General features: G+C 37.8%; 2 protein-coding genes across 2 annotated transcripts; one reads left to right on the forward strand and one right to left on the reverse strand.

Moving 5' to 3' along the window:
- Window positions 6,583-7,304, reverse strand: LOC109825326 (CDGSH iron-sulfur domain-containing protein NEET). The gene is made up of 2 exons (XM_020392167.1): window positions 6,972-7,304; window positions 6,583-6,902 (listed from the first exon to the last, which is right to left on the reverse strand). The coding sequence occupies exons 1-2, from the start codon at window positions 7,190-7,192 to the stop codon at window positions 6,803-6,805; spliced, it is 321 nt and encodes a 106-aa protein (XP_020247756.1). The 5' UTR covers window positions 7,193-7,304; the 3' UTR covers window positions 6,583-6,802.
- On the forward strand, window positions 12,125-13,227 carry LOC109826476. The gene is made up of 3 exons (XM_020393504.1): window positions 12,125-12,519; window positions 12,628-12,908; window positions 13,013-13,227. Exons 1-3 carry the CDS (start codon window positions 12,125-12,127, stop codon window positions 13,225-13,227), a joined length of 891 nt encoding a protein of 296 aa, XP_020249093.1.

Here is a 17,747-nt window from a genome sequence, read left to right on the forward strand (position 1 = left end):
AGAAGATGAAGAACGTCGTTATCTAAGTCAGAGAGCATCGTCTGATACAAAGACGAAGCGACGAAATAACAAAGCGACGAAGCGACAAGACGACGAAGCGACGAAGCTGTTTGCGTTGAAAGTTAGTTTATTTGTCGAATCCATTATACATTTATCAATTACAATGAATTCAAAAGAGTTAATCTTTTTATAAGACTACTCGCTTATAAATAAAACAAAAATTATAATTCTCTTCAAACACACGCAGAGGACGTTTATCACCCGCTGCTTGCGTGAGATCTTTGCATGTGCTGGGGTTGATCCGTGGACCACCACGGATCAGATCCGGTTGATCGGAATAAAAGATCAATACTCTTGCTTCATAAAGAAAACAATTACAGAAGTACATAATCTCGATCAAGTGAGATTACTACTCTTCTCGAGATCAAAACCAGGTTTGATCCGGAAGAAAAGGGAATGAGCCTCAGATCTCTCGAACTCTCTCTTCTTTATGCTGAAGAACTTCGCCAAGATCTGCTAACCTCTCTGAAATTTGTTAGAACCTCGCCCTAGCTCCTCTAAAATTCATGGCTCCCTTCAGATCTGTCTCTATGAGGGTGCTAGGAGTGTATTTATAGGCTTTAAATGTCGTGTTTATGGATAGGAATGTCGTGTTTGTGGATAGGGTCGAAGAACAACTGTTATTATCCGTTTAGGTACGTTTTCGGTTGTGTAATAGCTTCCACATGTTTAAGAATAACTCCACATATTTATGGATGACCCCAAGGAGTTTTAGAAGCTAATCTTATCAGAAAACACATCGGGAGCTGACCTGATCGTGAGTCACTTCGACTGTCTCGCACATGTCCGAGACAGCTTGGACTATCTTGGGTATTTTGGTCTTAACTCTTTCGTCCCTAGAATCATAGCCTAAACAAGATGCATCATTCATATCCATAATTTGTAAAAATATGCAAGCAAGATACAAATGCAATCAAAATTGGATTAGCACAAAAAGATAACTTGGATCTTTAACTCAAGGCGATTAGACCTTAAATCAAAGAGCACCAAGCTCTGATACCAATTGTTAGACCCTAGAGGGGGGGTGATTAGGGTCTTATGCTAATCTAATCCGATTTTATGCCAATGTGTTAGACCCTAGAGGGGGGTGATTAGGGTCTTATGCTAATCTAATCCGATTATATGCCAATTAAAATTAATTAATAAATATATTCTTGCAAGATAGATATACAAAGAGTTATGTGCAAGAATATGCAATATAAACAATGAGATATATCCTATATGATGAATTATATATATATGCAAGGATATATAAACTAACACAAGATGATATATCCTATCAAAGAGATATACAATATGATATATGTATATGCAAGGGTATAAAACTAACACAAGGGGTAAACAATATGAACTAGATAGTGGATCATATAAATAATGAGCTATGGACAATGGCGATATAAGATATGAACATAAATATAAATGAACGCCAAAGCACACTCAAACACACTATATGATCACGGAGTTCGGACCTTCCGTCCTACGTCTCCGCTCCCCACTCCCGGGGAGAAATCCACTATCACAACCGGGTTTTCTACGCTCACTCGAATAACGTTTACACCTCACAGTGTCGGTTTTCAATGCTCACCGAACAACGTTCACTCCTCACACTCGGTTTTTTAGTTTACCGAAAACTTCACAACACACTCGGTTTTCTAGCTCACCGAAAACCTTACAACACTCACAATGTAACAAATATAAATTTATTCTCTACAATAGATGAGAACTCAATTAAGCACAACTCAATGTTACAATCTCTCACAACCCTAATATACTATGTATGCAAATACAATAAGCTCAAGTGGGTGTGTGTAACAATGAGATAAAATCAAATCAACTAAACTCAATATAAAACTAGCTTTAATAGAAATGATAATCAACAAATAATTATAAATAAAAGCCAGAGTTGAGTTTAGGAAAACTTATCTGAAAACTTCTCTAGATCAAGATGGAGAGATGGAGATATGAGCCCAAAACAAGAAGATAATCTCCTCCACTTGTGAAAACCAAAACAGCTTAAACCAAACCCTTAAACAATCTTAAACAAGCTTAAACTCTTTTTAAAACCCTTGTTTAAAAACTTCTTTTTCATTGTTCAAAACTGAGATCAAAGAGAGTATTTATATCCTCCAAAACCTCAGCTAGTTGAAAAAGCTCTCGTCGGTCGACCGGAAAATTCATCGGTCGACCAAAAATTTTACCGGTCGATCGGACCGGTCGACCGACAGACTTTCTATCGCCCAGTGAGTGTATGAACTCAGGTTCGGGGGGCCCGGGCTCGGTCGACCGAAAATTTTCATCGGTCGACCGGACCGGTCGACCGACAGGCTTTCTGTCGCCCAGTGAACTTTTGACCTCAGGTTCGGTCGACCGGTGCGGTCGACCGAAATCTGATACACTCAAAACATGTTTTGCTGATTTTAAAACCTTGTTTAAAAATATCAAATAAATTCTAAAAAATATAAAACTTTGGGGAATGATTGTAGACATGATAATAAACATGCTACAATGACTGGTTTCAAAAAAGGACTTCCCAAAAGAAAAATATCATCATTTTACAAAATAGTCCAAAACATAAAAATATAAACACATGAGTTTGATGTTTTGACCTAAACCAACTTTTGAAACTTTACAAAATGATTTTATAGACTTAAAGAAAGATGTAAACTATTGTTATGAAGTCTATAAATAATGAATGTAGTATTTTATCAAAATACACATATAATACATTAAAACATGATTTCATTGAACTCACTAAAATTGATATTGATGAAATCATATATATGCATGTAAGTATGAAACAAAAATATGTTTTCTAATTATATTCAATTGTTTCATAGTAAAACTTGAAAACTATCAAACCAAAACATATGTGTATATATATAACTATATATATACAAAAACCAAAACGTGTATGTGTGTATATGATTGAGCTTAAAGTACTAACACACATAATATAAAATCTAAACTATATTACCCAAGCTTGAACTTGATCTTCATTAAGCTTGACTTGGTACACGTTGCGGATGAAGCTTGAACTTGATCTTCAACTTGAATTGTATGTTGCTTCACTCCACAATTCCGCCAACCTCCTCTTGATATGATCGTGTAGGCTTAATCCATCCAACCTCCAACAACGTTGTTTGTCTATAATAAATAAGAAAACACAAATACTAGACAAACAACATTAGTAGTAAATTGTTTGTAAATCATCATCAAAACAAGAAGGCCAATAGGAGTATGCGGAGTTCATCCGCTTGATTGCCCTTAACTTGGGCCAACTCTTGTTGGAGTCTTTCGATTTTAGCTCCTCTGTCGAGGGCATCTCCGATCTATGCGACATTGGCACAAACATGTAGAAGAAGAGGAAGAAGAAGAAGATAGAGGCGGTGAGAATGGATGAGGATGACTACTATTTATAGCCTCTTTCAAATCCTAACTCCCAAAATAAATCACATCTTTTGAGATTTGATTGGACCAGACAAAGAAACTAAAACTTAGCCTAAAACTAGGTCAAACCCACAGTGAATCTCGTGGGATCTTTAATCAAAAGATCTCGGCCACAAATCATGGCACAAATCAAGAGACGAATCCCAACAAACTTCGCCAGCCAATGAACGATGTCAGACGATGAACTTCGCCAACACAATTCAAAATAACTTGAGGCCCACCAACTAGCGAATGTTGCTAAATGATGAACTTTGATCAGCAGCTCATACCCAAGAACCAGTCAAAATTTTACTAATTTCTCATCGCCCAAACAAAAAAAGGGAAAATTTCATTCCAAGCATGGATTTGGACGAATACAAGCATCATTGATCCTTCGACACAAGTCTACAACAAGAGAAATTACGTTCAACACCACACCTCTAGCAACCAAGTAGGCAGATAAAGATAAGTTTCCATCAAATCAAGACAACTCAAGCCATGTTCAACACTACACCTCTGACTATCTACCCAAAGTATTTTAAATCCTAGCTACAAATAAAAATGCAAAATTTTGAGAACTTTGGTGGGGGTCTTGTATTCGGTAAAAATATATTTTCACCGAGGATCCCAGAAGTGAACGCTCATGGGCTAAACACTTCGAATGGGCCCAAAGTTAAGCCCACAATAAGCTGCAGCGAAGATCACCTGATGATTGAAGCGAACATTGCCAAGCAACTCATATCGACCCAACCAGGTCAGATACGAGTTGACCCCCACAACACGCCTCATATCAAGACGAAAGGCGTCATCAGTCAGCCAAGCCTAAAGTCGAATTATGAGCTAAATTCAAACTCGTAGGTGAAGTTCGCCAACTAACAAACTTTGCCCACATGGACTAAGTCACCCACGTCCAAATCGACCTTCGCCCACGACCGAAGTGACCATCGCCCATGTCTTCAGCGAACTTCGCCCAGCCCGTGAAATTCGTCCAAATAGATGTTTCAGAGCTATTTTCGGGGGATAATCGTTCCCCACTAATTCCTACTTTAATGGTCATCTAATCCATATTTAATGGGACCATTAACTCTCTCTTTTTTAGCCTATAAAAGGTGAGGAGATCATCCACTTTACAAAGAGACACAAAGAGATATACACATAGACACGGACATAGAGATATATACGTGCAGAAGCATACATTTGCTATTATGTTGAGAAGTATTGCTAAGAGAAAACTGAGCTAGCTTCCAAGCATTCTGATCTTCATCAACAGCAAAAAATCTCATAGTCTTAGTTGGTGAGTTAACGGAGTACAAGATCGACGCTCCACCGGCACAAGGAAAAGAACCCCAGGAAAAAAATAAATTTTCCTTTGTTTCATTATATTTTTCTTTTGTTGTAATCTGTGTCAATTACAATTCAAAAGAATCCGAAACATCATGTATGTTAATTTTAAATCTTAAATATTAATCTTAAAATTAAATGCTAACTTCCATTACTAAGTGTTAATTTCGATGTTTCTTTAAGAAATCATCGTTTTTGTCAAACGAGACGGGCTTGAGGGATGCAATAAGGCATGCAACAATGATTGTGGAAGAACGAGAAAAAATGGTTGAGAAAAAGAGGAAAATAGCAAAGAGAGACCGTGACGGCGAGAAAATAATGTTTGAGAAACAAGGAGAAGAAAGAGAAGAATACAATTGTGAAGGTAGAGGAGGAGGAGGTGGTGGAAGAGGACGAAGAGAAGCTACAATGGTAGAGTTGAAGGAGGAGGAATGCAAATAGGAAGTGGAGGAGAAGGAAAGGAGGGTGGAGATGACGAAGAGAGAAGGAAGGAGGAGAGTGAAGCTAAAGCAAGATATAATTGAAGAGAAATAAAGAGTTGGAAGGTAGAAGATGAGAATGTTATGTAAGAAACATATTGAAGATAAGAGCATATTGAAATGATATAATGAGCATGTTAGGAGAGAGAGAGAGATCTCATGGGTTAAAAGCAAAAAAAAAAAAAGAACAAAGGATTTTTACACACATGCGATTTTTAATCTTTTTAGACTCAATCTTAGTCATTCATTGTTGTGGATATATAGGCTCTTTCCTCATGATTTCTAGAGATATTTCTGAACTAATAGAGAGAGAAAAATGAAGAGGAAGAGAGTGAGAGAGAGAGAGAGAGAGAGAGAGAGAGAGAGAGAGAGAGAGCTAGGGTTTCAAGTTGGTGAAAGGATCTTGTTCAAGCTTCTCAGAAGTCGTACTCAATGTCGTTCTTCAACATCCGATCATCAACCTTCAAGGAGCGCTGCTTTTGGACTTGATCATTTACATTGTTCTTTATCAAGCGTCGCTTCAATCTTTTGAAGAACTATTTGCTAATCAAAATGTCTGTAAGATCTTTCTAGTTGAGTTTAATTGTATTTATTTCTTTGGATCAAGCTTGTTTCTACGACGTACTCAAACAGGAATGAATTGAGGGTTAACAGCTTACTCAAGCCAGTGTTAATTAAGTGTTTATGGTGTACTCAACCCGGTGATAATTGAGAGTTGGGTCTAACTAGGGATGTGTTACTCGCTATGGAGAGTTAGGTTAGACCACTGATCTTGAGTAGATTCCGGGGGTGTACTGAATTGGATTGTGATTCAGGAAAACTCTTGGCATAGTGAAGAAGCCTCTTCATGAGAATAAAGAGTGGACGTAAAATTGTTATTCGAACCATTATAAAAATCTCGCGTGTACCTTGGTTGAGTTTTGGTTTGATTGCTCGCTTTTATTTTTCTATATTTCCGATGCATATATTGTGTTTTGGTGAAAAACTGTAACAAACCTATTCAACCCCCCTCTAGGCATGCATCTCAGAATAAGCATGGATATTATCCATATATCAATGTACCAAATAATCTCCTAGCACTTTCCTCTTAAATATAAGATAGCACAAATAGCATCACATGAAATTCCACGGCTTTCTTTTCATCGGTGGCGAAGTTCTGGACTTAACTGCACAAAAAATACTAAAACGTTTGTGAGAGCTAGAAAAAAACACCAAACTAGCAAGAGGGGTGTAAAAAAATATCAATCTGATAATTTAGCCCATTTTCAAGCTCGCATTGAAAAAAAAAAGAAGAAGAAAACTTCGGATTCGCATGAAGTGTATCATCACATCATTACTCTCCTCATATAAAACCCAAACCCAAATACATAAGCCACAAATTAATCAATATAAACTCTCTCAATCCTCCGCATGAAACATCCACAACAAACTTTCACACTAAAATAACAAATTGGCAAAAGCAACAAAACGCTACTTCTTCACTCATATGCAATTGCTCATTTCTTGAGGAGCAAGGGCCCCACGTTATCGCCGGTTTCCTTGTTGTGCTTGACGTGGCTCCCATCGCACAGCGGGAACGTCCCCGACCTCCAACACCTAAAATAAACCAATTTAATTTGAATCTTTAATATATTAAATAAAGTTAATTAAAAAAAAGGAAATTACCGGCAATAGGCGGTGAGGGGCTTGGCGAGCTCGGCCACGAGCACGTTATCAACAACCTTCGCCTCGTCCTTGCGTATCTCAGGGTTTATGCCGCCACTGCTGCTCGCTTCGGCTCTCGCCGTAAACGCTGCTGACCCACTGCGAAGAGGTTTCTTCGACGATGGGCTCTTGTTAGAGAGTCGAACGTTGACCGAGCTCAAGATAGAGGCTGAGGACGCCATTTATGTTCAATTCCTGTTTTGATGAATTTAGGGCTTGAGCGCTGATTTTATTTGGCGGTGGCGAAGGTTTGGGGATGGGATTTTTTTTTTTTTTTTGGTTGTGTGGCGAACACGAGCCTCCTGTGGAAAAGGAGATAAAGGAGGGAAAATACATCATCATGGGCCAGGCTTAATAGGATAACAAAGGTGGCCCATGTATGTGTTTGTAAGAATTATTGTTACAGCCCGGCGAATGAACTGTTGTTAAAACTGAACTCTCTCAAATGGCCCAAAATATTACAGGTACTTCAGATGGAAGCCACTGAACAGTAGTTTCAACCTATCAACCCCCTAAATTTTTACCGTTATTCTATTTAACTCCCATGGTAATTTCAACTTCAAAAATACTATTTCTTGGAGGGTAAAGTTGCAATATTGTAAAAAGAACCACGACAAATACAGGTGATTATTGAAATCTCTCATTGCACTTCTAGGACAGTCACGCTAAAACCGAGGGCATGTTTGGTTCTTTTGTGTAATTCACATGAAAGTCATTGTAACTAGCAATTCAGTTGGAAAACTAGACCTAGTAGCTACAGAAACTTGCACTCAAAACGTTTCTTTTTGAGTGGGATTGGTCAGAGGCTGCTAAGTGTGATTTTTTTTACTGTCACTTCAGCACTTTATTTGCACAACCAAACAGCGTAAGCACGTAAAAGTTGCTATAGTCTGACATCTACAGTAACTTTCAAGAAAAAACAAACCAACCAAATAGACCCTCACAGTTTAAGAAGTGAGATGACTTGCGTTGATGCTGAGAACAAATTTGCAACATTGAGTCTGTAGGATTAGACTCAACGATGAGGGTCCGATAATCTACTTTGGTGTCTGCTGGTGAGCTTTCACTGATGATAGTCTGAGATACATAGAAAAAGCGTCAGATTGGTGATGATTGGCTATCCACCAATGCCCATACTCTTTATAATGAAGCAGTAAAAATAGTAAGTAAATCTACGTTAGGGGTTTACAGGAGAGAAAAAAAATCATAGATTGAAAATCAGCGATACTGAGCCTTGCTATTTTTACTTGATTGAGAAGGGTAGACAAGTGATGCGGCATAAACATGTACCAAAAACTAATGTTGCAAGTGCACAACCGTGTCAAGCTATAATATAAAGATATTGATCCCACGAGGAATGTGTTTTATAGGAGAAAATATAAAATCAGTTCTTATGTTGTGTGCGTGAAAAATAGGAGTGATGAGTGAATGTGATTGTGGAGAGATTGAGAGAATGAAAATGATTGTGTAAATGAATATATTTGAGAGTGGAAGTGATAATATAAATGTGATGAACAAGGCAAGAAGGAAAAATCAAGAACAAATAAAAATCAAGAATGAAAAATAAAATTCAAGAAAGTAAAGATGGTGGATTCAATTAAAAATATGGGTAATCTAAAATTGAACCCATTTCTTAGAAAAGAGTGATTCCCTAGAGAGTTCTAACCTAAAGGCGAATCAAAGAAAAAAAAAAAAAAAACTAAACCCAAAAGGGTTCTAGCCTCAAGGTGAATAGTGTAAGAAATTAAAATCTAACTATAAAATAAATTACAAAATCTAAACTACAAAATAAATTATAAGAATTAAATGTAAGAAAATAAATCTACTCTATAAGTATAAAATAAATCTAATCTATAAGCATGAAATAAATCTAAGGCAAGAGGGTTCTAGCCTCTTGGCTATTTAAACAAGAAAATAAAATCTAATTACAAGCATGAAAATAAATCTAAACTAATAAGCAATAAAAGAGAAATAAGAAAAACAAACCTTCAAATTAATCTCCATCTTCATCTTCATCTTCATGATCCAACAAAGAGAAGAAGAGAAGAATTTAAAGTGGTGAAAAAATTATTTTATTAATTATAACAAAAAGTTACAAATTTGGAAGGCCTTCTCAATTAAGAGTAGCCATCCTCTCCAAAAGGAGTTACAAAAATTTTTACCTCTAACCCCTCACTCTCAACCCCTATTTATAGTAAACATTAGTGAATGAGAGCCTTTGGATCAAACTTGAGTCCCAAGAATACAATTTCGGTCGTTGATGAAATCTGGATGACTTCGCATTGATGCTCCAATAAGAATTCTGACTTCACGATTGGCTTCGTCTCGTCGAGATAGGTGATTTTCATATATTATATGTTAAATTCCGCCTTCCGGATTGGGAGATATAGTCGTTTCTTTGCGGCCAACTATCTTGAATACATTTTTTTCATATTTAATTTTTTTTTATTTTCTCCGGCTTCTACAGGCTACTCGGCTTGATTCTGGGCTTGGGCTTTTTGACTCTTGCTTGTGTTCTTCATTTAATTCATGAGTTTTTGTTGAGATAAGAATCTTGGGCTTTATTCTTCACTAACCTGCAATTAAAGATAAAAACAATTATTAATGGCATATTTATTCATATAAAATAGATAATAAGGATATAAAATTGTAATAAAATGTGATTATCAACCAGCCTCTGCACATTTTACCATCTTGACGGTCAGTGTTGTGACATAGTTACTTGGTCTGTGAGTAAGCCCACATGGCAATACTTCGTCGACGTAGGATAGTATATCTCCTCACGTGGTATGCTAAGAATATGAGATGATTTGAATCAATTATCTCTAATTAGACAAACTACCATAAAACCAGACTGGGTTGGGTGTAGGTATAATAACTGAACTGATGAGTTTAGCTGTTATAGACGTTTAATGCTCTATCAGGGCTTTTATGTCAGGTTCATGGGTCATGACAGGATTGTTTATTGAGCGCAGATGTCCCATATTTTAGCGAGTTAAAATGTGTACACGATCGACCAAGTCAACTTCTTGTCATGATGTGGCCTAGTTAACCTATGTGAAAAATCTAGATTACATGCATAGCAATTTAAAATTTCAAAGAGAAATCAGTGAATTTTCTCCTTTAACTAATTTAAAAATCTGTTCAATTGTATCGAATTATATCCCTTCAAAATGTTTAGAATGACAATTCTCTTAAGTTAAGAAAATGATTTAAAAAGACCATTATACCCTCCTAAAAGCACTATCAAGGATGAATAGAATGAAAAATTAAAGGGAAAAATGTGTCCATACCCCAAAAGTGGGAACTTTGTGTGACTAGCCCCCTTGTACTTTGTCCCATGTGGAAAAGCCCCAAAAAATGAGCTTTAAAGTTTTAAGCCCTTTCCACGTCAGCTTTATACTAAAAGCAGATCGTATTTTGGAAAAAAGCCGAAATTTCCCTTCTCTTTCTTCCCCAGACGAGTCCTGGTCCCGAACAACAGAAGTCACTTCTCATTAATGCGATATGATGGGAAAAATCGAGGGAAATTTCCCTCTTTTTTTACTCCATCATGAGCAATAACTAGTTAGTTCTCCATTACTCCTCCTCAGACCAAAATTCTCTCCATTACTCTCTCCATTACTATCCCTTCAAAATAACTAGTTAGTTCTCCATTACTATCCCTTCAAAATGGCTGAAAAGGACATCATCTGCATTGTCTCTTCGCGGTATAAAGCGGTATTCTTGAAGATTAATTCTTCAACCACCATCTTGGATCTCAAGTTTGATGTGGCAGAGAGGTTAGATCTTTCATATGAGTCATTAATTTTGGCATACGAAGATGAAACAGTTGGAAGCTTAAAATTTTCCATTGAGAACGATGGTATCTGACGTCTATGGTGGAGCATTGCCACAATCTTGGATTGAAAGAGGTTCACGTGCAAGCTTTTAAAGAAGGAGATGATTCTTCGAATAAACAGGAAAAGGAGCAAGTCCGACAAGACATGTAGGTTAACTGTAAAATCAATTAACTTAAGTTCTAATCGGTTTCTTGTTAGGTCTATGCTAGGTTTAAATGGACTTCAGTTCTAATGTTTTATTTGTCATTAAGAAGTTCTTTGTTATGCTCCATACTAGAGTTCTAATGTTTTATTTGTCAGTTCTAATCGCTATTTTGTTAGTTGTACTAGAGTTATTGCTAGTTCCACTATAGTTCCCATATGCTGCAAGTGCTGCAAAGGTTGTTAGTTCTGATCTATGTCTTGTTAGTCCTAATGGTTATATTGTTAGTCCTAATTGTTATAAATTAGATATAACGTGGTATAAATTAGATATAACTTGGTATAAAATAGAACTAACAAGCCATCAGTTAGAACTGACACTAACACGCTACAGATTAGAACTAACACTGTGCACATTAGAACTAACACTGTGCACATTAGAACTAACACGCTACAGAATAGAACTAACACGCTGCAGAATAGAACTAACACGCTGCAGAATAGAACTAACATGCTACATAATAGAACTAACACTGTGTAGATCAGAACTAACACACTGCAGAATAGAACTAACACTGTGCAGATTATATTGTTAGTCCTAATTGTTATATTGTTAGTACTAATGGCTATATTGTTAGTTCTAATCTATGTCTTGTTAGTCCTAATGGCTATATTGTTAGTTCTAATGGCTATATTGTTTGTTCTAATAGCTATTATGTCAGTTCTAATCAATGCACTGTTAGCTCTAATGGTTATATTGTTAGTTCTTTTAGTTCTAATTGATTCTAACAGCAAGCAATTGTCGTTTTTGCTTTTTAGCTTTTGCTATTATCTGTTGATACTTCTACTATTTGTGTAGTTTATGATTAATTTTTTGATGTTCTTAATATTTGTAGCGCTTCCAGCAGTTTGAACTCAAAAAGTGTAGACTGTGGCCTGTCGGCGTTGTGGACCACAAGTGTTCCAGATAAGAATCCTAATGACAATCCTTCCGGAAATGATGTCATGACGATTGATGACATGATTAGCAGATCAGAGAGGATTCCTGCTTGGTAGCACACAGCTTTAATCGGTGAGGGACAATGATTTGAAAGTGCAAAGGAGTTAAGATTGGCCTTGCTATACTACTCCATGGCAAAAAAATTCGAATACGAGTTTGGGAAGAATGAACTGAAGCGTATTCGAGTGTTTTGTCGGTTTAAGGAAGCAAAAAATTGTTCGTGGATGTTATTTGCCTCTCCACCAAAAAATGATAATAGACTTGAAATCAAAAGGTTTGTGGACAATCACAGTTGTCAGCAGCATGGCAATAATGCTGGTAAATCTAGAGCCTCTAGGCGATTCATTGCTACCCAATTACAACCCACGTTAAAGGTTCGACCGGATATACGGCCTATTGACGTTCAAAAGGAGTTTCTAAGCTCGTATGGGATTAGGGTCGATTATAGTAAGATTTGGTGGGGTAAAGAAAGAGCACAAGAGAAATTATATAGTGATGCCCATGAGTCCTACGATCAATTACGATGGTAAATAGAAGATGATATATAACAAAAGACAAACTAATTTCCTTTATGTGACGTTGATTATACTAATTTTTCAATGTTGGTACTAACGCTTAATCTTCAATTTTCTAGGTATGTAGAAGAGGTCAAGAAGACAAACCCAGGTAGCTATATTCATGTTGAACAAAATGAGGGGAGGTTTACAAGGTTATTCATATGCTACGCCGCCTGCATAAATGATTTTTTATACGGATGTAGACCACTCTTATTTTTGGATGGTACCTTTCTTAAAGATCGATTCAAAGGCATACTCCTAAGCGCCGTAGCATATGATGGAAATCAGGGGATATTTCCATTGGCGTATTGTATATGCGATCAGGAAAATAATGTTAACTGGAAGTGGTTCTTACAAGGTTAGTTCTATCCCTAGCCATGTTAGTTCTGTTGCAGGTTATGATAATTCTAGCTCATTCATTGCTAACTCTAATTCGTGTATGGTAACCACAACTCTTTGTAGGTTTGTGGTCTATTCTCTATGAAAGGCCAGATCCATACAACCCTCCACACAAGCTAGTGATAATTTCAGATGCGGATAAGGGGATCAGAGAAGCAGTTAGAGAATTTTTTCCAGATTCTATACACTCTCGATGTGTGTTGCATCTAGTTGAGAACTTCAGGACAAAGTTGAAGGATTTGGGATTTCAAATCAAAAGATACTCAGATCTTGGGTAATCTATTACAATCTGCCTGTTACAAATATACTAGAGCAGAATGGAACGATTACATGGATGACATTAGACTGGTTGATGAAAGAGCTTACAATATTGTGATGAACTATGCTCCAGAGAACTGGGCCAATGCGTTTTTCCCTGGAGTTAGGTAAGTTATAAGCTATTTCATTACATGACTATTATAAGCCGCTTGACGAATTCCCTATTATGTTTCAGATATGGTCACGTTACATCAAATGTTGCAGAGTCATTCAACAAATGGATACATGAGGCTAGGCTACTACGGATACTTCAACTGGTAGAGCACATACGTAAACAGATTATGGTTCGTATGAATGAGCGACGAACCATGGCTGAAAGCTGGAATCAATTTCTTTGCCCCAAAGCTGAACTTGCTCTCAAAGAGAACATGGAAAATGGCCGTTCATTGGAGGTTCGTCAGTCCCACATAGGATTATTTGAGGCACAATCCCATAGATCTTGTCAAGTAGATCTAGACAATAAAACATGCACTTGCCGTGGGTGGGATGTAACCCGTGTCCCTTGCAAACATGCATGCGCATCCATTATGTTTATGAAAAGGGATGTCTACCAGTTCTGTGACTGGTTTATGACGGTTGAAGCCTTTAAAAAAAGCTACGAGCCAATCCTCTACCCTATCTCTGACTTTGAGAAGCGCATCGTGCCAAGGGATGAGATGCAGATCCTACCTCCACTTACAACAAAAAGGAAAGGGAGAAATAAAACCAGGCGTATCAACAACAGAACTGTTTACACGCGGCCAGTAAAATGTTCTCGATGTCATATGGAAGGTCATAACCATAAAACATGTAATGAATCTATAGTTGACTAAGTGTTTGATATGTTGAAGTGTTTTCGTCCAAGTATGCAACAAATATTTTGTTTTTTTGCCGATTGAGTGTTTGATATTCTTGTTTATTCTAATAGAACTAACATAAATTAGATATAATGTGGTATAAATTAGATATAACGAGTAATAAAATAGAACTAACAAGCCATCACACGCTACAAAATAGAACTATCACTGTGCAGATTAGAAATAACACGCTACAGAATAGAACTAACACTGTGCAGATTAGAACTAACACTCTACAGAATAGAACTAACACTGTGCAGATTAGAACTAACACTCTACAGAATAGAACTGATACTGTGTAGATTAGAACTAACACGCTACAGAATAGAACTGACACTATGCAGATTAGAACTAACACGCTACAGAATAGAACTAACTTGGTATAAATTAGAACTAACTTGGTATAAAAATAGAGCAAACTTTATTTAAATTAGAACTAACTTTGTATAAATTAGATCTAACGTTGTATAAAATAGAAATAACTTGGTATAAATTAGAAATAACTTGGTATAAATGAGATATAACGAGGTATAAATTAGGTTTATAACATGGTATAAAATAGAACTAACATAAATTAGATATAACGTGGTATAAATTAGACATAACGTGTAATAAAATAGAACTAACAAGCCATCACACGCTACAGAATAGAAGAACACTGTGCAGATTAGAACTAACACGCTACAGAATAGAACTGACACTGTGCAAATTAGAACTAACACTCTACAGAATAGAACTAACACTGTGCAGATTAGAACTAACACTCTACAGAATAGAACTAACTTGGTATAAATTAGAACTAACTTGGTATAAAAATAGAACAAACTTTGTTTAAATTAGAACTAACTTTGTATAAACTAGATCTAACGTTGTATAAAATAGAAATAACTTAGTATAAATTAGAACTAACTTGGTATAAATGAGATATAACGTGGTATAAATTAGGTTTATAACATGGTATAAAATAGAACTAACATAAATTAGATATAACGTGGTATAAATTAGACATAATGTGTAATAAAATAGAACTAACAAGCCATCACACGCTACAGAATAGAAGAACACTGTGCAGATTAGAAATAACATGCTACAGAATAGAACTAACACTGTGCAGATTAAAACTAACACTCTACAGAATAGAACTAACACTGTGCAGATTAGAACTAACACTCTACAGAATAGAACTGACATTGTGCAGATTAGAACTAATACGCTACAGAATAGAACTGACACTGTGCAGATTAGAACTAACACGCTACAGAATAGAACTGACACTGTGCAGATTAGAACTAACACGCTACAGAATAGAACTAACTTGGTATAAATTAGAACAAATTTTGTTTAAATTAGAACTAACTTTGTATAAATTAGATCTAACGTTGTATAAAATAGAACTAACTTGGTATAAATTAGAACTAACTTGGTATAAAATGAGAACAAACTTGGTATAAAATAGAACTAACTTTGTATAAATTAGAACTAATTTGTTATAAAATAGAACTAACTGAACTAACACTCTACAGAATAGAACTAACACTGTGCAGATTAGAACTAACACGCTACAGAATAGAACTGACACTGTGCAGATTAGAACTAACACTCTACAGAATAGAACTGACACTGTGCAGATTAGTGTAGGCATCAAAAATTGCCTATAGGTCTCCATGAACGGCTCAGTGTTAAGGAACGATGATGAACGTCACTATCCGGTTTACAGGAGTTCGATTGATGTCGATGAACGCTTGAAGTAAATCGACGAACTACGTGAACTAACGAAGGAACGGGCTAATCGGGAGCCCCGCGATATTTACAAAAAGAACAATGCCCTTCGTGTCTCATTCATTATACAGATGATCCAACCATCGGAGCTGATAGAACTCCTTGTCGGCTTTCCAACACACTTCGAATCACTCAAATCCGAGTTCGGACGAACGAATTACGGCAGAAACAAATAAATACACCATATGGAGTGTCTCGGACCAACGAGACACCCTTCGGTGTCTCGGCTAAGGCCGAGACACCCTTGGGTGTCTCGTCTCGGCCCAAACCGAGACACCCTAGGGTGTCTCGGATCAAGGGGAGACACCCTAGGGTGTCTCGGATCAAGTGGAGACACCCTGGGGTGTCTCCAACGCAGATTTGGGCTTTTAGGTGGTTTTAACCGCTCCAAACTCCCCCGAGCCTATAAATACAAGCCTCAGGCCCTCATTTTTTCAGATCTTGAATTTTGGAGAATTGGCGAAGCCCTGCCGAACTGAGGAGTGATCGAGTTCTTCAACACAAGAGATCGAAAGTCGTCAGATCTACATCACCCGCATCCAATCCTTAGTATTATCCCGTCGTGGTACTTCTAAGAAGAGCAATTATCTCACTTTTATCAAGATAGGCGCTTCTGTTTCTAGATCTCCTCACGGATCGACGAAGCTCTGGACCTGATCTGATTGCCAGGTAGTCCACGGATATCGACATCCCCATCACAGGCTAAAGACCCACGCAAGCAAGAGACGACAAACGGATCTTGTGTTTATTTTCAAGAAAGTTGTAATCTTTTACTCTTTTGTTGTTTGAATTCATTTGTAACGCTTAAAGTTTAATGAAATCAATGACTAAGGTAACTTTCCCCCCTGCCGAGGCTGTCGTGACGCAACCGGCGTTCAAGATCCGGGTGAACGAAGAGATCGAATACGAGTTCGATCAACAGAAGTTTGAAGAGTACCTCTCTTCCTCCTCCTCCAGATCCGCCTCTCCAAACAGGTGTAGGAAGGCTTCCTCTTCCAAGAGCGCTCGCGGGCCCTCAGGATCGAAGATCCAAGATCCCCTCGCCGCTGTTGCACCCATGCCCCGCGACGTCCCTGCAGCACCCAAAGAGGTCAAAGCTGCAGATCCGGACCTCCCCTCCACCGTGAAGGTGACCGCTAAAATTGCTCCGACTTTGTCGAAGAGGGCGCGCCAAAGACGTCGTCAACGCCTCACACGACAATTGGCCAAGGCCGTAGAATCGATGGACGGGATCCGGTACAATGAGGATCTAAAGTCCAGGCAGCGCCAAGAACAACAACGGCGAACCACCAATCTCTCCTCCAAGGCGGAGACAAATGAATGGGTCCGCGTCCAGAAGACTCGCTCCACTCTCGAAGAGCGAATCAAGAAACGCCGCACATTGCTCGCGCATTCCCGAGTCCTTCTGCAGAAAGCGGAAGAGATGCAAAACCGTCAAAATACAAGCAGGTGTGGGTGCCAAAGAAAAAAGTGGCGCCTAAGACAAAAGTGGATGGAATTGCCGTCCAACCTTCTTCAAATTCAGATCCCGTTTCCCTTGCCCCCGCACCTCCGGCGGAGCCAAGTAAGAACGTAGGTCCTACAAGATCCAGAGTTCCTTTGAAAGGTTGCCTCGGTCCTTTACCAGAAGATCGAGGTAAAGCACCTATCAAGGAGCGATTGGGATTGTTGAAAGGTCCCCAAACAACAAACCAGACTGGGGGTCGTACTAATCCCCCCAAGAAAGATAACAGAGGGAAAGCCCTTGTTACCGACCGCATTGGATTGCGGGTTGAAGTTCAAGAGCCCGTTGGGTTTTCACGCTCGCAGAGGCGTAAACTTGAACGTGCGACTTTTGAAAACGCTAATAAAGCATCGTATCCCCA

This window comes from Asparagus officinalis, chromosome 10 (genome assembly GCF_001876935.1).
Source record: "Asparagus officinalis chromosome 10, Aspof.V1, whole genome shotgun sequence".
Lineage (NCBI taxonomy): Eukaryota > Viridiplantae > Streptophyta > Magnoliopsida > Asparagales > Asparagaceae > Asparagus > Asparagus officinalis.